Below are 25,986 nucleotides of genomic sequence, written 5' to 3'. Positions count from 1 at the left end.
GGTACCAAAGCGATAGAACACGTAATTTCAAATTTAGTAATGCTGGCTGATTTTGTTCAAAATTCTAATTTTGCATGAGGCTTTTATTGCTAAAATATAATCTACTCTTTTGAATCTATATTTTTAATTTATGACATGTCACTATATTAGCTTATAGCAGTGGTTTCTTTTAAAGTGAGATTTAAATTACTAAGATTTGAAGAGCAGTGGTAGCATATAAGTATGCGTTTCTCAAACCTGAGGTTGTAGGTTTGAACCCCGGCTGTTTATATGACTTTCTGTCTATGCGTATTTAACATACGATGAAGAAAAACATATTGAGGGAACCAGCCTGCCTAAGACGAAAAAATCGACGACTTGTGTCAGGCTCAGAAGGATGTTTACATTACATTCTTTTAACCTCAATTTTAATTCCGAAAGGTTAAGACAAATGAAATTTCAAATTGATATCTTATTGAATCATGATTAACTAATTGAGTAGTTCTCTTGTTTTTTATAGGCTTTATGAGTGATTATTTTTAAAATATAAAATCTTTGTTTTTCTATTAAATGAATACTTACTTAACCGAAATTAATAGCAGTATAATACCAACGACGTAAAATTGCGTATCATTGGCCATATACCAAGACCACACCATGCACATGTCCTTCTGCGGGAACAAGTTGTTGATATACAGCACATTCCTCCACCAATATTTCTCACATGTGATGTGGTCAAAGATGGCCGGCTCGAACACTGTATGGTTATGCGTGTATCGTAAAGCAAGCTCGTTTATTCCTATAACGAAGGCATATGCTGGCGTCAGCCTCACCAATCTATATGAAAGTAGGACGAAGAAAGATCGTGTCATTCGAGAGAGCTCTATCTTCGATTTGGGTTTATCCAAGACATCTTCGTAAAAGGATTGTTCGCTTATGGATACTGATAAGGCGGAGTTGGTGTAGCCATTGATATTTTTATTCACGTCTTTATCTCTTTTCTCGGTTTTACGTTTCGTTTTCTTATCTTCGGTGCGTAGGAATAGTACGGTTACTAACAGGCCACTGAAATAAAAGGAAAAACAAATATTTTATGTTTTACTTATACCATGATATATTAAATAAAAAAGATAACGTTGACAATACTTATATATAATCCATATATATAGTTGGAGTCGTTCGATTACGGTTAGACGGAAAAGCTGTTTAGATTAAGTTCACTAAAGGGCAGTTGTTCATTTATCGTCCATTACTTGTCGGAGACGTATTGAACCATACATACGCATATTTGCATTACCCATATAAAGTATGTTTAAATATGTAATTTTAATTAAAAATTTGTGATACTTTTACTCTTCGGGTGACCTGTATGAAATTGCTAGAAACGCGCGTTATTTATATTTCGTTGAGTACATATTTTTTAATAAATATCTTAAATAAGCGTAATCGCTATTATAGCTCTGGCTATAAATTCATTTAACTAATTTAATACAGACAATTAAGCGGTAGAGTTTTAAAATGTAGTCTGTTAAGTGTAAGTCACCTTTCTTAGAACGACGTCGTTACGTAGCACTTGCTACCTAAGTGGGCAATATGAAATACAAACCTAATTTAAATCTACTTTATAACGTAATCTTGTACACATGTAGTTTTTGCAATATGTTTTATATGTCTGTTTAATTTATATTTTTACAGGATAATTTATTAAGCTTTAATAAGCAACCCTTTGGAAGTATTGTTTAGAGTGGATGTTTATTTTTCTAATCATGCGGGAAGTTTAATAAAAAGAAGAAAAAAAATAAGTTGTGACTAACCTAATAAAAAAGAAGGTATCAACACAGTATGAAGCATTACCAACTGATTGGTATAGAAAGTTCCTCTCTGTGACGACTCTCATTTGTTTATTGTCTGCTATGTAAAATATTGTTAAGTACGTATGTACCATTATCACCCATAACACTGACAAGAACCTGAAAATAGAAAAGAATATTGTAAATCTTATACATGCATCATAGATCAATTCAAATAAATAGATATAAATTTAAAAGTACATCACTATGGTGATCTAGCCCTATGGTTATGACTCTAAAGCCCCGTAAATCTAGCCTATACACTAGTCAGACGTTATGAAGACAAAATTATGGGTTTTCACACTATATGTCACACAGTACTCGCTCATGCTGTCACACATATAGTAAGGAAACTGACATGTGCACCGCTTTACTTAGAGTTAATTTACTACGACAATATGTTACTCAAGCCATTCAGCAAGGATTGAAATAAGTTCATAGATTAAATCTGTCGTAATTCCGGAATTTTGTTGCTGAGATGCAGCCATAAATAATATTAACAATTTTGTTTATGAATCTATGTTTTTTTTTAATGGAACAGGGGGCAAACGTGCAGGAGGTTCACCTGATGTTAAGTATTACCGCCACCCATGGACACTCATGCGTTGCCGGCTATTTTAAAAATTGGTACGCTCTTTTCTTGAAGGTCCCTAAGTCGAATTGGTTCAGAAATACTTCAGTGGGCAGCTGGTTCCACAAAGTGGTGTTACGCGGCAAAAACTGCCTTGAAAACGCACAGTAAAGGCTTTCATATCTAGAGAGACGAGACGGATACAGAAGACTGATCAAGTCTGTAATGATGATCAATAGAACTAAAAGTAAAACATAAACCCAATGAAGCGACTCCAGCAGCCATATAATGAATGATTTTGATATTAAAAATAAAATATACGCATTTTATTTTTTATTTTTAAATTTGCAAAATAAAAAATACGAAGAGTACTACAGGAAGTTGAGAAACTTTTTGAAAGATGAAATTTATGAAGTTAGATGTTGAAACAAAATTTTTCTTACGCCAAATTCTTAGATATTCTCGTCCCTCGGTGACCCAATTTTTTTCCTGTATAATAATTACCTCATTCCATGTAGGCAGGTTAGAGCCCCGTCGTTGGGGCGCCGGGTGCTAAGAATAGCTCTCCCGTTTGATAGAATGGAGAACGACAGCAGAATTTCCGACCACACACCTAATAAAATATAGAGCTTATGAATCTCAACAAACAATATTATATATACCCACAAATTTAAATGTTATATTACTAACTTTAGAATCGTTAATAATATTTACTGATAAATCAACAATCCGGAATCAATAAGATTAGTTTTACATATGGGGGCCAAAAATATTTCCACTACACACTTGTCATAAGCTATAAGGTTTTCACTACACATTAAACTTAGCAATAATTTTCTATTAATGTTTCTAGTTTCTTTTTTCAACAATGTAAACAAGCTTTGATAATAAGTCTTTCATTGTGAATTACAGGGTAAATGAAACCATTTTTAGATACTACAGCATATCTACGTCCACGTAATCGACTAAATAATATATTAACTGTTCAAAAAGTTTGTCGTCTAAGAAATATATATTCCTCGCGGTGACCACTAACGGACCACCGATAGACACCAGTAGGACTATTTCAATAATCTAATATACAAATTATACAATAAATACAGTTTGTTTAATCATACTTACTACTGGCATACAATATGTTTATTAAGTTTGTTATGGAAGAGCTGGGAACCCTAACACAGGTATATTTACTTAAAAGGGTTCCCAAACCTTACACTATGAAAAGAAAGATGTACCAACTTAAAATGAATAAAGACTTTATTATTATTATTATATGTACTAACTGCTTCGGGAGTTTCCACATTTATTCAGTCGTAGAATGACGCGTCATCCTTGATTGAATTTATTATTATAATCAGTATAAACAAGAAAACATGTGTAAATTAGTGTATAAAGCCAATATTTCAATTTGAGGGTATCTATTTCCGAATAGCTAAAGTTTTAACTAAAAAATCTGAGTATATTTCTGAAGTACTTAATGGAGTCATAAAGTCTTACCACATCTCTCTCGTCGAAGTTCCTTGTCTTTAATTTCTTCTCCAATACTGTCATTGCAGCTAGGAGAATTAGGCTGCGAAAAGAAACAGTAATTAGAAACATAAACAGGCAGCGATTTCTATAACCCAAGCACAAAGCACAGCAATGAAACTTGCAATCGTAGGTCTAGTAATTAAATACGTAGTAATACATTTTATTCTGTTAACAATAAGGGCTATTTTCCAAGCTAATGGAGTAGAATTTTAAAGGCTACTGGACTGTGGAAGAGGATTTAAAACTTCGAAACCACCTAATAAAAAATAATAAGTACCTAACATCATTCGTCTTTTACTAGCAAATTGTGGTTATGCTGTGATGAAAAGAGACAATAATAGTGTTTGTGTGAATAGGGATGGTTAAGTTAACTCTTTTACTTTATGTATGCAAATGCGATAAATGTCAGTGAACAATGAATGTCATTCGCTAAAGGAAAAAATATTACATTAACTAAAACCTATATGTTCAAATTCCAAGCGTCATTATATCGGTAATGTCAGCAGAATTTAACGAAGAAATCATATGTATTAAGAAATAAAGTATTAAATACGTTCAAGGGCTTCGAAATCCGCACCTTTTACGGGAATTATCCTAATTAATAAGTCCCACGTCATTACTGGACTTTATGAATACACTCAACGCTCTGCCCGACCTTTTAGTTCATGAATAATATCAAAGACTTACATGTTACCAGATTTAAATTTTGGGGACAAGAAAAGTGTTTCATTAAAAGAAGTAGAAACTTGTTTATTTCTAAAGAACTGCAGAAAATGTATTTCAGATCACTTTATTTTTTTTTAGAATCGGAATATATATAAATACCATTAAAAATTGATATTTAAAAATTATTTAATCACTAGCAAAAGGCACATATCGTACTGTTTAAAAATAATGTACAAACCTTGGCCAATTCGGATTAGGTAACAATACTTATCTCTATATGACAATTAGTTAACAAGATATATTGCGATATTGTAAGAACAAAACCGTTTGCAAAACTATTAGATTTAATACTCAGTTGGAGAATTCCGTTTAACAAATGCGCAGGGCTGTATCAGGGCACGTAGCAATTTGGAACATTTATGCTTAGTTATTGGCTCCTTAAAGATAGCTGTTTCGTGCAGTGTCTTGACAATAAATAATAGACATCCAATATCAATGAATCAGAAGCATTTGCTCTGCAAGACATTGGTGGACGGACTTTAATAATAATTCTTGTTGATGGAAATGGTTGATAATGTCAGTACGACAGTATCTCGTACTCAGCTCATTAGCAAATCAATAACTTACTTAGCTTATATTGATTTAGTTTATTTTAATTTATAGAGATACGGGTAGCAAAACAAACCAACCCAATTTCATGAGCTTCCAGGTCTTCGAATGTATGTTCTAATATTTTTAATTACCTCTCGAATCGATTTGAAATTATAGTTTTTAATAGATATTTATATATGACTTATAAGATATATAAAGATTATACATAATATTAATTTGAAACGCAACAATATAATAAAAAAAGTAAGAATTGAATATCTTGATATGACTCGTAATTGTAACATATATTTATAAGTCTATCTTTTAAGAGTAATTTGCACACCATTACGTGTGGCAGAATATACATTAGATTGTACCACCAGTTCTAAATTCATGCAAATATATTATTATTATATAAATATATATATGATAATACCAACTGGTAGCTTATGATTGTTGTTGGCGAGTTCAAGGTCATGTTTCTGTTCGGTTCTGTATCGGCGCTCCAGCTGAGCTTCGTAGAGAGATGCCGCCAACATCCATAACGAAGCTATAATGATGACTGCCCTGTAAAAAAAAAGTAACATGAGAGCTATACGTATATTATAAAAAGGTACAGTTTGTGAGGCTATATAGTCTTCAGTCTGCTGAACCGATTTCCAATAATTTTAACAATAGAAAGCCACGTTATTTGTGAGTTAACAAATAACCCGAAAACTGTAACCGTTTCGTGGTAGTCGAAACCAATTCGACTTAGGGTCCTTCAAGAAAAGGGCGTACCAATTCTTAAAAGACCATTGAGAGTGTCCATGGGCGGCGGTATCACTTAATATCAGGTGAGCCTCCAGCCCGTTTTCCCCCTGTTCTATAAAAAATAAAATAGTCTGTCGAAGAAGTCGAAAAAACAGTTCAACGAAAACATTTATAACAAACGCTGCATTAACCATGGGATATCTTATTAAGTTGAGGAAAAAAGTTGTAGAGTTTCATAATGCCTACAAACACATATTAACACATAAAACAGGTGCTCGAGCTAAACTAAAATTTTTTAATGTAATTTTCACGAATGAATCATGAAGGTAGGTATATTATTTTTCAAGGTTGCCGGGTCATGGTTGCCCGTGTGAAAGTGGGTCGCTAGTTTATAATAAAGCGATGTATAAAGATACATTGTACAAAGCAGATTACACTTTTTACCATGTATCAACGTATAGATATATACAGTGCGCCTGACAGAAAATGGCTACTCGAAGTCAAACACAAAACCTTAGGGTGGAGGTTCGTACGTGCTTGTCGACACTGTTCTATGTCATTAATGCAGATTAAAAATAATAAAATATTTTCTTAAAACAACCCATGAAAATTTTTTGACCGCTTTTTTTATTATTTAATTATGCTTGCTTAAACTTATGAACGTCAAAAAAAGAAAAAAATAATAATGTTACGAGAAACTTAAAACAAAAGTTGGCAGTGCATTTACTGGATACAACACTGTACACTGTACAAGAAAAAGCCTTCTTTATTTCCTGAAAACACCAGAAATGTTGGTAATTGGCAAGATTCTTAATTTGGCAACAGCTACACATTGTATCTAGATCAGAAGCACGAATAATACGTAATTACGAATGGTTAACAAAATATAATAGTAACAATAAGTTTTCGTATAGAAGCGATCAGTGATCGTATTTGGAACTAAGTAGGAAAACGAATAAAGTTCGTTAAACTTTTATTCGTACCTTTTTTTGATAAACGAGCTAAGTATGGATAGTTGCTCCTGTCACACTGTTAAATCGATTTTTTTTTGGTTTTCATAATTAAATTTCTTTGTTTATTATTTATAATATGTATAATATATATTATATTTTTATATATGTGTGTTACATCAAAACATGTATTTTATTTTTCTTGTAACAACGTACCTATAGTGTGCCGAGCGTTGGAAAGATTTAAAAATAAATAAAATTAATTTATTAAACATATGGAAACTATACTTTATTTTTGTTACAAACAATAGTCGATAGAATTTGGCTTCAAATGAGTATACCTTGTCAAAATTATTGAATAGGTTTATGCCATGTAGGTACCATCTATTGTAATCAGAAACTATGTTGCACTACGAAAAGTCTTATGAGTATTACCTGATTTTAGTGGTTTTACGCAATGATACAGTTCAATTGCAATATTAATTTAGGTTTGGGGCAAACGCAAGATTTGTGTTACAAAACTATATTAATTCGTATATATATATATATACGAATTTTTATATGATCACATATTTTATAGCATGGCCTCATAAAAACTAAATCTTATAATGAAATGAGATTTTATAATATGATTTTGGTCTATAAGGAATATCTTTCGATTGATTAAGCAATCTTAAAGCCTTGAACATAACAGTTAAAATATAACTGTTCGTATATAGCAAGGTTAAAGGATGTGTGTTCCAGAAATCTAGAATTCACGTTAAGGCCACATTAATTTCTGTTAAATTAGTTTATTAACAAATTAATTGCTGCTAAATTAGTTGATTACTAAATTAAAAATACGTCATTATCGTTAAAGAATATATACAACGAATATATGAAACAGACACAATCTATTTATAACCTTTTAAAAATGATTTATAAGATTAAATAAAACTCATGATTCGATGTAAAACGAAATGCCTAATAAAGAGAATTCAATCAAATGTATAATATATTAATATAAAATATATTTCCGTTTACTTTTCTAATTAATATCAATGTCTGATAAAAGCCAAAACAGTCGGCGCTAAGGATTAATTTAATAAGACTGTCGTCATTCAATATCAATATCCGTTTTGTGTATTTTATTATATTAAAGCGTGCTTCGAGAATCTCATTAATTCCATTAATGCAAACAGTCACGTATGTCACGATCTTAATATACTTCAGCTATATTAAAAACTATATATCATCATCATCAGCGATTCTTCTGGGTTCATTTTTGGACGTAGGTTTCCTGAATTTTTCTGCGATGACGTCATTCATTTACTTGCAATGTCTTCACTCTATCTCGGCGGTGGGCGGTTGGTCTTTTGTTATGCCGATAATAAGGAGCCTTCGGGTCCATAGGGTCTTGTCCAAGCGCTCTATATGGTCTCGATTTTAGTAACATCGTTAACATCATTTTTTTATTATTTACCCCTAAGTGTCGCAAACCAAATTGAGACCACAAAAGGCCTAGTTAAGAAATCCTGTCCTATATAATTGTACCGCTATTATACTACTGCTGAAACAAAATGTATGAAAACTTTACAACAAATAAACAACTAGAATTCCATGTAGCGAGGGCACCTATCTGTTCCATTTTACATACTTATGATTATAGGTATTTCATTACACTTATTCCTCTTCTATTGGTGCCTCTCCCTTACTGGAGTAAAACCACGTCGTGAAACGTCTCTTGTCGTGTGCCAGGTGCAATTCCGCAGTCGCAATATCCGTCCAGCCATGGCACACATGACACTTAATATAATTTTACTACTGTTGCATAAGAAGTAGTCAGTATACAAATTCACCTACAATGTAAATACTACCAAGTATTAGTCTTTAACTTCAATTATAATCATCGATGTTATCTCTCAAACACTTACGTAAATTAGCCGTAATCCTGATATATGTGCGAATTCTGAATACCAATCCACTTTAATCTATTAGATATCAAACCTCATTTCGAAGATGATTATCTCGTGATGGATGCTGACCGTGATCGATACGTCTATGAAGAAAAACATCGACTAAGTAACAGTGTCACAACATTCGACAAGAAAAATATGAAACTGAAATAGTTTGGTAAAGACACCATTATAGCACTTGGAGTCTACAAATAACAACTGATCTAGCATGAAGACTCTTCAGTAATGAACATATAAGTTTCATAAAAAGTTCACGTATTTTTTTTAGTTGCGTTAACACAGTTTTTGTAACTTCATATTTTTACTTTCGCGTAAAATTAATTTCATAAGGGCGTCGCGCAATTGTAAAATCATTATTTGAAACTTATAAAAACTGAAACCGGGAACAAAATCGTGTTTGACGTTAAATTTTTTATAGTTTAAAGGTATAGCTTTCTCAGTTGTAATTCCATAGGGAAGCTTTCATTAACATTCATTATCCTTCATTCAATTGTTATTCGAACTGGAACTCTTTACGAAAAGAAAAGAATTTTAATTATAAAAAAAATAAGAAAAGCTTGATTGCTTTAGGCGAAGACAGTTTTCTTGGTAATTAATTTATTAATTTACTTGTAAACAAAGATGGCTTAGTGGATTACTCCTTGAACATTTATCTTTTTAAATATAAAATGTATCTGAATAAAAGCGTCAAAAAAAATTAATTATTTTTTTGAGGTTCATAAGTGTACTTGTTACCTAGATGAATAAAGATATTTTGTTTGTTTGTTTATTATTTTATATTATTGTTTATTATTATTATTAAGGGGGCAAAACGATGTTAGCTACATTGTAGACCAAAAATAAGTATAAATATATGTATGCCTTTATAAATTGCAGTTAAATAAAATCGTTAATAAAATCGTTTCCTTTGTGTTTTATTTAAATTGTATTTTTCTTTCTGTATAAACTATTCTTGCTTTCATGAATTTTTCCAAACCGAAACATTCTTCCTAAATATTTGCGGGCTCAACTTTGCAACTAAAATGGAAACTTCCTCAGCATCTGCCAGTTTCTCAATCCACAGCTAATATTTGCTATGTCCGGAATAGTTATTACTTTTTGAGCCTTAATGTTTGACGACTAATATTTTAATCATAGTAATGTTGAATGTTAACAAAAGGGAAACTTTTTTTATTGGGATTTGATATTTTAGGTTGACGACTGCCCCGTAGAATAGTACTTTGTAGATCAAGGAGAAAAAGTTATATAGATAATAGTTAAGGGCAGCTTATTACACCCAAGGTTAGGATCGCAATTTCTACCGCATTGACATCTTCATTAAAATATGTACAATAATTAATGAAAAAATAAAAAAAAAGAGGAAGAAAATTACACGCGAGTTGTACCCTTTTAGGTTTTTTTAATGATGAATCATTTTCATTCCTTATTTCTATATTAAAACCTACGTTAGTGCTTTACCAGGCGCCGTCAATAAAACTGGAGTCGGGCTGGTTATTAATTATTTGAAGAAAATCAGTTTTAATTACGCAATAACTTTTTTAGATTTATATTGCATTACGTAAAGCTATTACAATGAGTAAGGTCATACGTTGAATATAATATATTAGTTTATTCATAGAATACACAAAAATCATTCAAAAATAATTTATAAAAATTGTCTATATAATATTATGTATTCACTGCCCTCATCGGTTATTGCATAAGTACTTGAACTCCGCCCACGAGAGGTCATGGTATGTAAGTACAATGCTATAGTTGAAAAATAACCGTAAGAGACTCTTACCCTATGATGTGAAACTTGAAATCTTCAAGGAAATTGTATGGTCCAGGTACCGGGCGCACGTAAAGTGTTTGTGCTGTGGCTGTTATGTTGGCTGCTAAAGCACGGTTGGCAGCATTGGTCTCCGCAGCTAGTAGTAAAGCCTTGACATCTTTGTTGTCACAGGATAACGGCATACATTGCCCCACCAGCATTGATCTTGTCTGTGAAGTTATTTGAAGAGATTTTATAGTCATCAATTAAAAAAAAACAATTTAATCCATGATAATATTAAGTAAGGTACAATAAACGCAAAAGTAGAAGACTGTGAGGTGGTAAATGGTGGCATAGTCCAGACAGAAATAACGGAATTTGCAGGAGGCATTTGCCAAAAAGGCTATACGGATCTCAATCGGATTTGACTTAATGAGTTTAAAACCAATTTTAACACAATAGCAGATTTAAGAATCCAAGAAAGTGGTACAAATATATTTTATTTCAAGGGTTTGGTTAAGGAAAGGTTGTTTCTATAGGTGTCGGTTATTTGTCTTTGTCATACTTTGCCAAGATAAACGTGAATATAATGGAAGACGTTAGCTAAGCATTACCTAACGGTTTGTTTGCATTGCGAATAGTAATAAAAATGCTTCAAATCAATACATGCTATGTCGAATCTTACTCCTATGTGGATAGATTACTCTATGTGGGTAAATTAAACATTATCTTACGATTAATCATCACATGAAAAGCAACTGCCTGGATTATAGCCTATTCTTTATCGTATTCTATATCAATGGAGCCTCCATTCATGACTTATACATCCAAGGAGTGTTTATTAAAAATAATGTAATTTATTCAAGTCTGTTCGTTCTGGTATGTTTTTTGTAGTGTAAAACTAAATAGTATACGGAAACAGTTAAACTAATCGTAACCAATAAATCCAGCCACGTCACACCCCTTCGACAATGAGTATTTATTACTTAATCAAAACATTTGTTTCTTTCTGACTAAGGAAACATTTTCACAAAAAATCCAGCAAAAACTTTTGACATGAAACAAAAAACTACTACAATTACATTGGCAGTAATTACTAACGTTAACATTAGTAACCTCACAAGATTCAGTATTGTGATTTAAATATTATTTTTCGCTAACATCGGGCTGATTTATTAGGTCTGGCAATAATATTTTCTTCCTGTCTTAATATAATTAATCTTTGACGCAATGCCGTTTATTAAATTGTTATATACTTAAATTTATTTGCAATATTCGAATTTTCTTTACTTTTAACTGACACTGATACATTTCAGTAAAGTATAGATTGTCTAGAAACTAGGTGAACTTTTTTTAAAATCGAGTCGCTTTTTATTTTTAAACTTTATTATCGATTATATCTTGTACCGATACAATTGGAAGTAACAAAACAATCAGTACTAAGTGTAACCAATGATGCGATGAGAAATATTTCATGCGATATAGAAATACACATTACACGGATGACGATAAAGTAATAGCCATTTTGGGGCTATAATAAGACTATTAAAAAAATATCTTTTGATAATATCCAACCGATTGCCAGTAATGGTGTCATTCCCAGGAGATGAATTAACGTTCTTCTGTAGTAGGCGTACAGAAATTACGCCCAAGGGGCCTCTGAAAAAATCAAGCACCAGATTCGGACAAGTACCATCGTAGATACTATAAGTGCATTCGACGTCTTTTTGTCAGTCATAATTTACTCATAAAGTTTTTTTTTGTTTTGTTGTTAAACGATAGAATAACCGCAATGAATTTAATACTGTTATTATTACTACGAGTAATGTATACTTTTAATCGACTTTGAAATACTCTCAGAAAGTTGTATATGATCTGTTTAAATCATTTGCTATCATTTTTTTTCTTTTAAGAACTTGAATTTATTTATTTGTTTATTATTATAATATAGATAGTTTGTATAAAAGGAGTAGTACGTTTCACAAGCTTTCGTCCAGCAAGTTGTTGAACAAAACAACATATTTTAACATTTTCCTTGTTTATGAATCATAGCGCTGAGTATTTTTTGTTAATCTATTTTAATTATTTTAAGTCTAACAAGAAATCTGTTGAACCATAAGGCGTATAATAGAATGCCTGCAATGCGAAAACAAAAAGGAGCACTGTATTTCGCTACAATTTGCAAGCGAGTCTAAAACTTTTATATTAAAAGTTCTTTGACATACCGTCGCGTTGGGACAAAATGTCAGTTAACTTTTGCAAGTTGGTACGTAATGGCCCGATATCGGCTATTTTAAATATTTTATTGCACGGCTATAACAATAACGATATAAGTAAAGTCCGAACCCTTTCATATAATGGGCTAAAAAAGGCAATATTTGTCCGAATACATTTTATATTTGAAACCACATAAAAAGCAATAATAATTCAAGAATGGCATTTATTTAATAAAACGTAAGTGCATCTTTTCAGCTGCATACCGCTTCAATTACAATGCTTGGGAAGTCTAAGGTTCGAGCTCCAAGCCAGAATTGAGAGGAATAAAGCTTTCATATAGTGAGTGTATTTCAGAGAATAACGTTTCAAGTCCTGTACCCAAAACGGAGTGTGGAGTTGAAACACTCCTAGGCCTGGTTCTATGAAAAAAATATTTTTTTACGTAGAATCAAACCTATGTCTTCCATTAACGGTTAACTTATGCATATACCATATATCGTTTAGGCTGCTTAATATCTACCCGCTCTCCGTTTACAACCTAAAAACACGACTAAAGGACTGGCTTATGAACACGCCCTATGCAATGTTAGAGCTGCTTCTGAGACCTAATATGTAATTACACACTTTATTCACATATTATGTGAATAAAGTGTGTAATTCTGTTCTTGTCATGTCAAACACCCTTTAACACTCACTAACACACGCATGCGTACCCTTCCCCACTATCACACACACTCACATACACAATCCCTTACAAACTACCTTTTTGTTATGTATATGCTATGGAATGGAAGCCTGGTTATCCATATTACAGGTTCTTACCTAGTTTGGAAACCAGTCTCCCAATACTGTTACTATATTAAGAATTATTATTGTTTAATGTTTAAGGGAGAAAAATAAATAAATTATTATTATTATTATTATTATTAAAATGAATAAACACTTTTTTATTAAAATGAAACTTATCCGTAAGTATAGTGACATACAGGGGGGTATTGTACGCACTAAGAAGCGTTTATTAATATCACCCTAAAAGGTGTGGTTAACTCTGCGTGTGGCTAAAAGGCGGTCGTAAAATCATATTAGACCCTATTAAGATCTGTCAAACTATTTAGTCACTATGAAATGTATACTCTGAAATCCTAGATTCCCATAATATTCTAAATAGTTTGAATACATCTTCAGATTTTTTAAAATAATACATTTTATGCTTATTTTTGTTTTTAAATCTAAAGTTATATGAAATAAACGCGAATGAACGACAACACTCAATTACTCCGCTCCAATTCATTTATAATTTCAAATATCATGAACAAAAATATTTGGATTGCAAAATGAAAAATATATCAAAGAGGTGTCCATGAAATAATAAAAAAAATATATACAATTAAAATTTAATGAAATAAAGTTGTCTTCCGCGCAGTACATTTTTAGCAACATTTTGTGTAGTTTACTATAGGAATACTATTCGGGCTGTCGTATCGTGTCGCGTGTTAGTACGAAATACTGGCGCAATTGTTGCCAGTATTATAGTATATAGTTTTCCATATAAACTTACTGATTTATGTTTTATTTGTTCTTTACTATAGTAGATTATTTGTATAAAATAGGTGAGCCAACATTGGACATATATTATAAAATAAATTTTTATTCAATTAATACTTAACACTTCTTTCGCTGACCACGACTATAAAGCATTTGGCATGTGAAGTGAACATTGTAATTATGCAACAAACATTATACATAATTGTTTATTCCCTTTACGTTGCGGAAACTAAACAAAATATTACCTACACACTCGTACATATGGAGCATGTCGCAAATATTCACTTACATGGCTATTTATATACAAGACAAAGTTGTTCGGAGTTCGTTATTTTAGAGTAGCACTTGTATTCTGAAATATTGAAGTATTCCTAACGAGTTTCTCAGTTGCGGCAAGAAAATTCAAGATGGTGTTACTTCTTTGTAAAATCTTGGGTCAAAAGAACACATTTATATAGAGTAGTATATGTATTTTAACCTGATACTAAGGTAACTTTTACCTTACCTTTAGGTACAGAAAGCTGGCTAACTAAACTTAGTTCTATACCTAACATTTTTCCAAGCTTTCCTTTGTCGTAGTGCATATAAAACAAGCTCGAAGATGTATGCACGCGTATAGAATCACATTAGTGCATGACGGCGTCGGAAGACAAATCTCTAAATGTTTTTGGAAATTCCGTCCAAAACGAACAAATATGAAACGGTTGTGCGCTCTACTTTTTTCATATTATTTCAGGGTTTTTGATAATCGCTTTATCCTTTACTTATTTATGCATGACGGAATTTGTGATAGACCGCTTTATTCTTATAAAAAAGCCTCCAGACTTTAATTCAGTAATTTTTTTTTAATGTATTACTCGAATTAAATGTATTTATCATAAACAAAAACAGCTAAGATTTCTAACAGAAAATGCCGATGCCCTAATAGCACAGCCGAGACTATATGTATGTATATGACACTGATTTTTGTAATTTAATATATAATTGCAGTTATTAAAATAATGTGTACTTGCCATTGGTATATGATCTCCATCGACGGTCAAGTTGATCTTGGCCACGAAGAAGGTGGTGGGGAATGGTGGCACTTGGTCGTAGTACTGCTTGAGTTGGAGGTCGTAACAAGCGTTTTGCGACCCCAGCCAGTACTCGTTGCCAAAGAGAATGTTGGGGCTGTACTGGCCTGATGCATCGTATACTGAAAAGAGAAAATTTAATTTTCAAAACTGCAGCTAAGGGAAAACAAAAATCTAGCTGTATTATATATATAACGCCTCCAGCCTTCATGTAGCCTACTTAATCACAAAATTACCCCTGCTTTCGGTTGATAAAAGGATAATTTAAGTCTTATCTTTAAAGCACTTTTGAAATAGTAGTGCTCTAATTTTATTCTTATCCGGTCTTATCGCTATGTAATAGTGGTAATAGAAGGGACAGATGAGATGCGCTCCACAACGTTCCGCCATCTTGCCTAGTAGAGGTCACTACTACTGCTGCATTTATTGAGTAAAGCTCCTGTGGCAGACTTGATCTGATTAGTTCCTAGTTTGCGTATGGGTTCTTCAGCGCGGTCTAGTGCTGACCTTCCTTCGACCTTCCCCTGGACGACAAGGCGTTCTATGGACCCCGAGATACGTGTCCTATGAATATAGGGGTGCGAGATGTACTGTTGAAAACAAACACTGCTTGATATCGAGTTCCACGAAACCCCAAGCAGTCTCCAGCACCACATTTCCAGAGCGTCTATTGTTCGCCTTTCTACATCTTGCAAGGTTCACGTTTCAGCTGTGTACAAAAATATGGGCAATGTAAGTGTCTTCTCGAGACTGGTCTTCGTGGTTGATGTTATATTCCTGTTTCTTTATATTTTTTGTCATCCATCGCCGTTCTTGTGACGCCCATACGTCGTTTGAACTCATCGATGCATCCGCCATTGCTTGAAATCTGAGCCTCAAGATAAATTTAAGATTGGACCACGTTGCCTTTCGCGATTTGAGTCACTTGAGGCGAATTATTTCTGGCACGGTCAACAATCATCACCTTGGTTATGCTGTGATTTACAGCCTCGTTCCATCCTCGACAGAAACTCTTCCAAGTGTTGCAAACTGGATGCAAACAAAGTGGTATCATCTGCGTAACACAATCCTGTATCCACCATTTGTTAATGTAATTATGTGATATTCTAAAATAATTATCCCAAAGGTTTATCTTTAAAGTTTTTCGAACTTGTAGTCAGTAACAATCACGAGTACTTCTTTCTCTGACTGTAAAAGCGTACTTCATTTTGTTCTGATCGAAATGAAAGGAATCTAGACACGCTTGAATAGTCCTTTTATCTACCAACAAACGCCCGTCGCTATTTGACAGCCTCTATTTATCTGACGTTCTTGAAACTTTTGTTCAGCTTGTACTATTTCGAAACAAAGATTTAAGTTTATTGTGGGATCGTGTTTAGAATTAGATTATTTTCAATAGTTTGAAAAAAAATTATGTGCGGATACATTTTTGTCAGTAGCCAAAAATTAGCTTTTTAAATATTTATTTATTCAACATTTACATATAAACAAACAGAAGTTTACATTAAATTGCTGAACGAATTCGCTTGCATACACATAGTAGTATCAGTATATCAAACCACGTTTAAAAGGCTACACAAATAGCTGCTAATGCATAATGAAAACTTTAGGTAAGATTTAGTAGCAACTAGGAACTTTCGAAATACACATCTATAGTTTAAAAACCATGCATATAATGAGGTAATTTAATATACAAAACATATTATAATGCATCATTGTAGTAAGATATATTAATGCGCGATAGCCTTAAAGAAAATGCAGCCAATGCAAGTAACTATAATAATAAGCTGCATAAATGTAATTTAATATTTTATATAAGGACACTTCTAAATCGCCATATGTAAATGTAGATAGCCTCGACACGAATAATAATCAATTACATAAGCGTATTTTCTATGTAATAATAGTGGATTTACTAATTCTAGTACAGTGTAAGTAAACAGAAGTTTACCTTCACCAACTTAAATAATACCTTGGAGAAAAATACTAGAATTTAATTGATAACTCAATTAATTCAATGGGATTAGGTATACACCTTCTATAATATTATTAAACTGTAGGTGCATGTAGGTACACTATTTTATTTTACTCAGGAAATATTATCAGGAAAACTAATTTAGGCTTAGTTAAATAAATTTAATCACAATTAGTCAAATGTATTAAATAATTTTTGTTTGTTTGTTCCCTTTTATAAATCTTTTTGTTGTATTATGTATTCCATCTTTGGCTATATTCTCAGTGTATTTGTTTTTTTATTATTTTTTATAAATTATAAATAATTTATGTTAGCTGTAGGAGAGGAGTACTAAATAAATAAATAAATAATTTATAATAACGAAATTGATTCTCTAATCACAGGCAGAATAAATTCATAAAGTTTAGAAATATATATGAAGCCAAAGAGTTTTATATATGTTAAATGAGACATTTTGTTTGAAGCTGGGTGTCAGCTGATACTATATGTTTAAAACACGAGCTTATAACAAAGATTAAGTAAGGAGTGGGGTTGCGACGATGTATTCACTAAAATCTGACTTATCGAAGTCTAGTTAAGTACTTCTACTTGCTAAAAAAATGTCATGAAACAGATACAGAAATATGAGGTAAGAAAGGCCAGACCTAAAAGGATTGTAGCGGCCCTGATTTATTTTTATTTTACATATGGTAATTGTAAATACATAATAATAATTAATTAATATGATAAAAGAAGGTTTTAATTCATATGAAATGCGAAAACTGATCAAAAATAGTGAGGGAACTTATTGCATATGTAATTTACATTCCTACAGCTACTACTATTAAACTTTTACGGTAATGCCTTATTTCTGCATCTGTTGTATTTATAATTTTCTTTATAGGCAAGTGTGTGATAAACCTTTTGTGCTTGATGTAATGAAATTGGGTCTAACGCAAATCCAATGCATTGTGACTTACGGGTTTCTGTTTATCTACAGCCAGCGAGGGACTCGACATTCTGGGAAGCAGAAAAGTATTCAACCAGTAATATATTGCAGATAAATAAAATAGTAATACATATAGTTTTGCTGAAATAGTTTTAAGATGATGTGCTTTCAAATATAATCTAACAAATGCAAATAATGTAATATAAAAATATAGAATTACATTGCATAGAGGATTACATTTTATATGTAGAAAATACGTTTATTACGTCGTTGCTAACAATAAAAAGGTAAAATTCCGCAGCAATAAATATAAATGCCTTTTGAAAGTAGTATTTGTGAATCTCAGTAGAGGTCTATGTAAATGAAGGGCAATGTCTCATAAAAAATTCTGAATCTATCTAGTCTGGTTGCACAAGGGACTAAAAAGGTATTCTCGTTTTATTATTAATACTACGTAAGAACACAAATATATCGGATTAAACAGTGCGATTACGTATTTGTCTATTCCCAAACATGAATATAAATTACATAAATTATATAAACATAAAACATGAATATATCGCGTTTCGTAAATTCAAATCTTCTTATGACTTCATTGAGGGCATAGATATTCATTATTAATACACAACAGTGAAATATGAAGTCTTCTAACAATTAAATGATTTGATTAAATTAATATCATTTCCATTCCTTAATTAAAAATCAATATATATATGTATATAAATGTTATTTTGGTTTGTGTACGCTTCAAAATGCTGCACTGATCAAGCTGAAATTTTAGCATGATATATAATCCGCATAAGCAAGTCGTATTACTTTTGTTCGTGTATTTTATTAGTCAATAGTTTGAAAAGAGGTATACAATAAATACGCTTAAATAGATTCATATTAATATTATTTCATATTCATATAATCATATTAATCCAGATGCCCACCGAAGTATTTCCGAACCAATTCGACTTAGGGTCCTTCAAGAAAAGAGCGTACAAATTCTTAAAAGGCCGGTTACGCACGAGCCCTCTAGCATCGAGAGTGTCCATGGGGGGCGATATCACTTAACATCAGGTGAGCATCCTGCCCGTTTGACCCCTGTTCTATAAAAAAAATTGTTTGTGGGACTCGATAGTATGCAGTTAAGCCTTTTTTGTAATCGTAATCGTTTCGTTCTCAAAGTCGTTATTGTAATTCAAAAGACAGTTCTGAAATGAACAAAATCCGATTCTATAAGGTATTAGAATTCCAGACTTAATCAATAAGATACGATGAAGGCTGAAACATTCCAGCTTGTTGGATAGCGATAACTATTCATACTAGTTTAAGCTCGTGTTAATCTTCACCTGATATTCAAGGTAAAGAAAATGTAGCAAGATGTTTAAATGAATATTGTTCCTGAAATTTGTGTCGCAGTACAAAAAAAGAAGTGAGGTAACATCGTGAACTGGAAATGTAATAATACTACTTTTTTATAATCTGTGTACATATACACGGTATGAGGTAAATACAGAGGTTGGTCGTTTTTGTTACTTGCATCCACCAGTGTTGGCCTAGTGGCTTCAACATCGACTGAAGCCGTTGTTTCGAACCTCGGCTGTGCACTATTGAACACTCTCTCTATGAGTGCATTTAAAACTGTCATATTGTGAAGGTTGTTCTCATCGGCATATCTTAGATGCAAAGAGGCGGCGGCAAAGGCTGTAGCGCCACTGGAACTTTAAAAAAATCCCTCGATTCTACCCTCGTATTAAAATTTGCATTTATTAAGCTCTGTGATATATTATCTCACTTAATCTTTTCATGATTACCCCCGTTCCGACAAATGAAAAATGATTTTAAGGTCTCCGTTTTAATAAGGATGACGCTGGATGTTTTATTCATAATTCATTGATTCTATATTAAACTTTTGCGAAGCTTTGACGAAGTGATGAGTTATGAAAATAATATTTTAAATATTTATATTGCACTTGAAATAAAACCACTACTATTATTAAATTTGAATGAAAATAATCTTAAGCGTATGTTGTGATAACATAATTTTACAGTTATTTCGTTTTAAATTATAAATTAAATTAAATTATAAATACAATTATAATAAAATAAAATTAAGTCAAAAGTCCAAAATCTATGGTAACCTTTGGGAACTTAATTCACACTGTGAACGTACGCAACATCTGGGATACATAAAACCCAAAAAAAACAAGCTTCGATTTTCAGCAATACGTTCAGTTCAAATAAAGACATCTTCTTCCTTATGCGAATATAAGGAATGATCATTGTAAAAGCAATAAATAAAGTTATTTACTTAGAGTTGCGAAGTGCACTTTAAAAGTCGGGTGAGAAGGCGATTTCTTGTATTGAAAATCGCAGTTCAAACTACTCGTTCGGAAATCGGTGAGTTTTATGGTATGTGTTTCCATTCTCACAAATATTATTTACCCATTTTGAATTGAAACGGATGTAAGGTAACTGCAGTGTTGTACACTAAAAGCACTGAATCCTCTGCATAAACGAGCTTTAATAGATCAGTTCACGGAATTTTAGTAATATCCATGAATATTGGTTGGAATTAAGAAACAGTACCTGGATGTCCTGTTGCTCGGTATTTTGTTTTTATAAATTGTGTTTTTTTGGAAATTATTTTTAAGTACGAAATACTAATAATATAATATGATTGATGAAATGATGAAATATGAATAATATTTTTTGATCTTACCGACAGAATAAAATGACATTTGACATTCCTAGCTAGATCGATTTAACGCTTTCGAAACCCCCGTATACTAAATTTCATAAAAATCGTTGGTGCCGATTTCGAGACTCCAATTATATATATGTACAAGAATTGCTCGTTTAAAGGGATAAGATTAAAATTGCGTCTAATATATACATTATCAAATAGATGCAGTTAAATATACGGTTGTCTACTGAAAATTTAATGAAAGTTGAAAATTGTCTTTAAAGCGTGCCTGCCATATTTGTACTGTAATAAAATAATGATTGTGATAAAGAAATTATGTTAAATCTTCAAAATATAGTATAAACTGTGTTTCACTTCCAATCAAAAAGTTCTTATTACAGTTCATTATTTGAAAGTATTATACAACAATATTTCTATTATACCAAGTACAAATGCGTTTACATCATAGACTAATGTAAGATTTTTATCAGCGATGCGTATACGCAGTCCAATTGTGTTATGTAATTCAATTAAGAAAAGGTGTCAAGGTTTTCCGTTCATAACTTTCCAGTAAGAAGAATCTTTAAGATTTCGGACATATATTTTATAAAGCAGGTTCAGAAGTTGTATTCTTAAATACAACTTCTGACACATTGTATTCTTAAACCGAGAGACTTCTAAAGAATGTGATATTTGGTAAAAATTTTAATTAGAGAAAGAAACCATTTTAATCTAATACGAGAAATTGCTCAATTAAACGCGTTCCACTGACTGAGTATACCCGTGACCATGCTTGCATGAGATATTTAAGGTAACTAAATTCAAGATAAATAAATAGGCGATAATATAATATTTATATTACACCTCCGCTTAGTTAGTTACTTTTGATGCTTTTATGAATAACAAAATAACTTAAATAATAATCCAGTCAACGATAACATTTATCTTAACCCCATTAAGCTTCTTTGAATCCATTATTTCAAACATAAAAGTTTTAGACGGTCTAACATCAACAACACAAAACTACCCTTTTGTAGACCGCATTTCGTCTAATCCGCCGCAATTTTAATCGCGTAATCCTTGAAATACAATCATGAAACTTGCCGCGACATCGTATCTTTTCTGTGTTATTTTTAATTTTGTTAAAGTTCTTTCAATCTAAAAATCTATTGTATGATTTTTTCGTGTGGTATCTGTGGACACTTCCAAGCGCCACATAGGCTGTCTACTTACGTGTGGAAATATATCCTTGGAAAGGATTTATGCAAGGATGACTAACTCGGCTTCGTTTTTAAGGTTCTAAAATATTCCAAAATTAATCTCAACTGTTTCGTTTTAAGAATTTTACTTAGGATACATTAGAATAAAATAAATTAATAATAAATATCTAATGGATTACGTTCAGTTCGGTCTTAGTCTGATAATTTTTCTTCTTAGGTGAAAAGGTTGACGCAGCCTAAAAATTTCGGTGACGTCATGTGGTGAATAATTTTCCACGTAAGAAAACTGCTAGACATTCTCAAAGTGAATGTGAAGTGAGTGAACCATATGCTGAATACACAAATAATTTAAAAGATGTCGCATCATGTATAGTTATAATACTACTGTAATATTCTTCCGCTTGTTTCTTACAGGTCCTAATCATAGTTAAACCCTTGTCAAAGTCAACCTGACATGGGTCCACACTTTTCAGGTGCGAATTTTGTACTATCACCACTGTGTATACAGCCTGTGTGAGAAAGAGATAGATGCATTTTTCGTACTGTGATAATTGCTATGTATGTGTACAAAAGTATAAACTAAATTTTCCAACGCGCCTAATGCACAACTTAGGAAAAAATAAAAAGTCGCTTCTTATATGTATATATTAAAGCTATCCTTGAATCAAAAAATATGTAACTAACCAGTGAGTAACTGTGATTAAGCATTCAATGAATTAAATATTTACAAAGAATAAGTACTCGGAAAAATTTAATTGTTTGCTAATATGAGCAAAAAATATATTATTTTCATACATTCGCACACCATGACCAACGAATGTGTCAGTCATGGCCGGTCAGCGGCCCACTTTGCGTAAGTTCCTCTCGGGTCAGGTTTTTTCCTATGTTCATTAGATTAGAAGGGATTTTATACGAAACCAAAATATTACATAATTTACGCTAGCGTACGTTCTGCTCACTCTGATCTTGACATAAGGATTAATAAGTCCTTTTATTATAATATTTAAGCATCTTTGATAGTTTTGGTACACAGAACATTGGATAATATTTATGTTTAACCTGACTTAACATCAGATGAGCCTCCTGCGCGTTTGGACTCAGTTCTATAAAAAAAAATGTTAGCCGTCACGGGACGCCTGGCTGATGTGAAACATCGACATTATTTTGTAAAAGTAATATGCAGAAAAGAACAGACTGATAGGAACTAAATATGTCATAATGATAAAATCAAATATTACGATTTTTTTTCCAAATAACGATGACTATTTGTTGAATAAACATTATTTTCATTAAATATTTTTAATGTGAAATTTACTACTGCATTTAGAATTAATATCATATAGCGTGGCGACGCGTCGCCACGGCATGCGTCGCCACGCCAGAAATCGGTTTTACGTGCGGCTATAGATGTTTCACATCAAAACTTGAAGTTTAAAAAGAAATAAACGCACAATAAACATTCCGAAAGACCAATTAGAACTCTTCGTTGATTACAAAAGTGAAGACTCTTTCAATTTCCTTTGCAACACATCCGTACACACACGTGCCTGGTTTATTATTTAGGTTTTCCTATGTTACTAATTACCGACATTGTATCAGTAATGTTCTGTGGAATATTTCGTAGTAAATTTTAATTAACTTAATTACTGAAATTGTTGAGGGTTATGTTTCGTATGTTAGTCTTTATTAATAAAAACTATATAAAATATACCTAATGATAATACATCAAGCATTTTAATAATAATTCAAAGTATTTCAAATCAGGTTTTTAGCACACAAGGATAAATTACAACGAAAAAATTAAATTATCTAAAACGAAAAATTACTCAATTCATGATTAAGGGTGCAGAAATATTTTTATGCGCATTTGCCTCGCTTCTGACAAGACTATTGTTACATTACTACAAACCACATTGGTTTTCTGATGTAAATTATTACGATTTAGATTCTATTCTGTACAATAAAAATACAAAAACATAAGTTTAATAAATAATTTAAAATTAGTTACTGTGGCTGCCACAAATACAGTACAATAATTTAATAATTGATTAATTTAAAAAAACATAGGTAATATTTTCGGCCTAGGCCTCAGATTTCTGTATCTGTTTCATGATCAATTATCGTAATAGACACGTACGTGATCAGTCTTCTGTGCCTGACACACGCCGTTGATTTTGTGGGTCTTTGGCGTACCTGTTTTTCACGATATTTTCCTTCACCGTACGATGCATATGACATAGCCAGAAAGTCCATTGGTTTATAAACAAGGATCGAACCTATGACCTCAGGGATGACAGTCGTACATTGTAACTACTACGTAAACACTACTTTTCCATCAATTAATTATTAAACTCTAATAAAAAAATATTTAAAGATAAACACTTTTTTACGGATTATAGTTATGTATTATTGTATTTAAACTTATAATTATTTGGACATAATTTTAAATTTAAACCGACGTTTCGCAATTAAAATAAAAAAAATTATTTATATGAACATACAAGCTGACCCGGCGAACTTTGTTCCGCCTTAATGGCAATAAATAAGCAGTTTGTTTTTTTTTTATTGGAAAAAATACAAAAAAATTAAATACCTACATTAATCATTCATTATTATTTCTGTATTTTTGTACATAGGCTGCTCTTCACTTAAGTACCTTGTGATACACGACATTTTTTGTTTTATTATCAGGCGCAAAAACAAACAACGCTGATGGTCTTCCGACCCGTGAACATGACACGTATAATTGACCATGGGAAAAACATGAATGTTCTAGATTTAAACCACAAACTTTTAAGGATTGGCCTTGTGATTTGTTGATGGTCATGGCAAATGCAAGACGTATTTGAACGTATTTGAAATTGAAGTCTTTTAAATTCAAACGGCATATCGGTTGGGATCATCGGGATCCTCGGAATAAGAACTTCCTCACCTGTGAATTTTCCTATCATTATTGTAGCGTAAATTACATTGTTCTTAAATTTTCTAACCACCAAACGCATACCGTTGCACAGTTTTGGTTGGTTTATGTTTCGAAGCATGATTACTACGGAGCCAACCTTTAGGCGTAAATTGTGCGGTGGTAGGTAAGCCAGGCACGTCCAAAGAGTTTAAAAATTCAATTGGATAGTTGGTGGCTTCATCTTCATTTGTGACGCAGTCAATAGATTTGAATGAATGCATTGTTCCAATGATCTTATTTTGAATTATGTAGTTCAGGTCATCTACATCTTTATTCATAGCCGCTAAAATTGCTCGCTCACTCAACCATTCATTATTTTTGTAGTTAGAAATAATGTTTGGAAATACATTGTTGATAAGTTCGTCTTTTGATTCCATTCATCGACAGGTACTTGACCATTACCGATAGTCAACAAATTCTCCGAGAAATCTTCAGCAGATGTATCATTAAGCAATGTAACTCTCATGTTTGTTGTCAGCTGAAGTTTCTTCACATAGCGCTATAGATTTGACGATTTGAGGCAAGCGTTTATTTCGTCGACAGCCGTAGATCTTGGAATTACTGGCAGTATTTGGCGGAAATCGCCAGACAGTAAAATCATTGCTCCTCCAAAACATCTCGAGTAATTGCGTAAATCTTTTAATATTCGGTTAAGTGCTTCTAATGCACGTTTATGCGCCATTGTGCATTCGTCCCAGATGATGATTTTCGATGCCGCTAAAACTTCGGCCATTGCTGAATGTTTTACAATATTACACGTTGGTTCTTCAATAGTTTGAAGATTTAACGGTAAT

The 25,986-nt window shown here is 32.1% G+C and overlaps 1 protein-coding gene across 1 annotated transcript in view; it reads right to left on the bottom strand.

The window, feature by feature from the left end:
• LOC110993769 (nose resistant to fluoxetine protein 6-like) overlaps nucleotides 1–25,986 on the bottom strand; it is a 58,338-nt gene that overhangs the window by 9,373 nt on the left and 22,979 nt on the right. Inside the window, exons 3-9 of the mRNA XM_022260137.2 lie at nucleotides 15,374–15,555; nucleotides 10,629–10,828; nucleotides 5,628–5,754; nucleotides 3,898–3,970; nucleotides 2,905–3,013; nucleotides 1,794–1,949; nucleotides 562–1,044 (exon numbers count right to left, since the gene is read on the bottom strand). Coding sequence (XP_022115829.2) covers nucleotides 562–1,044; nucleotides 1,794–1,949; nucleotides 2,905–3,013; nucleotides 3,898–3,970; nucleotides 5,628–5,754; nucleotides 10,629–10,828; nucleotides 15,374–15,555 — 1,330 coding nt within the window. The remainder of the gene's footprint in view (nucleotides 1–561; nucleotides 1,045–1,793; nucleotides 1,950–2,904; nucleotides 3,014–3,897; nucleotides 3,971–5,627; nucleotides 5,755–10,628; nucleotides 10,829–15,373; nucleotides 15,556–25,986) is intronic.

The sequence above is a fragment of the Pieris rapae genome, chromosome 12, assembly GCF_905147795.1.
Source record: "Pieris rapae chromosome 12, ilPieRapa1.1, whole genome shotgun sequence".
NCBI classification, from domain to species: Eukaryota; Metazoa; Arthropoda; class Insecta; order Lepidoptera; family Pieridae; genus Pieris; species Pieris rapae.
Note: the sequence above shows the minus strand (reverse complement) of the source record. Positions and strands in the feature narration are given on the sequence as shown.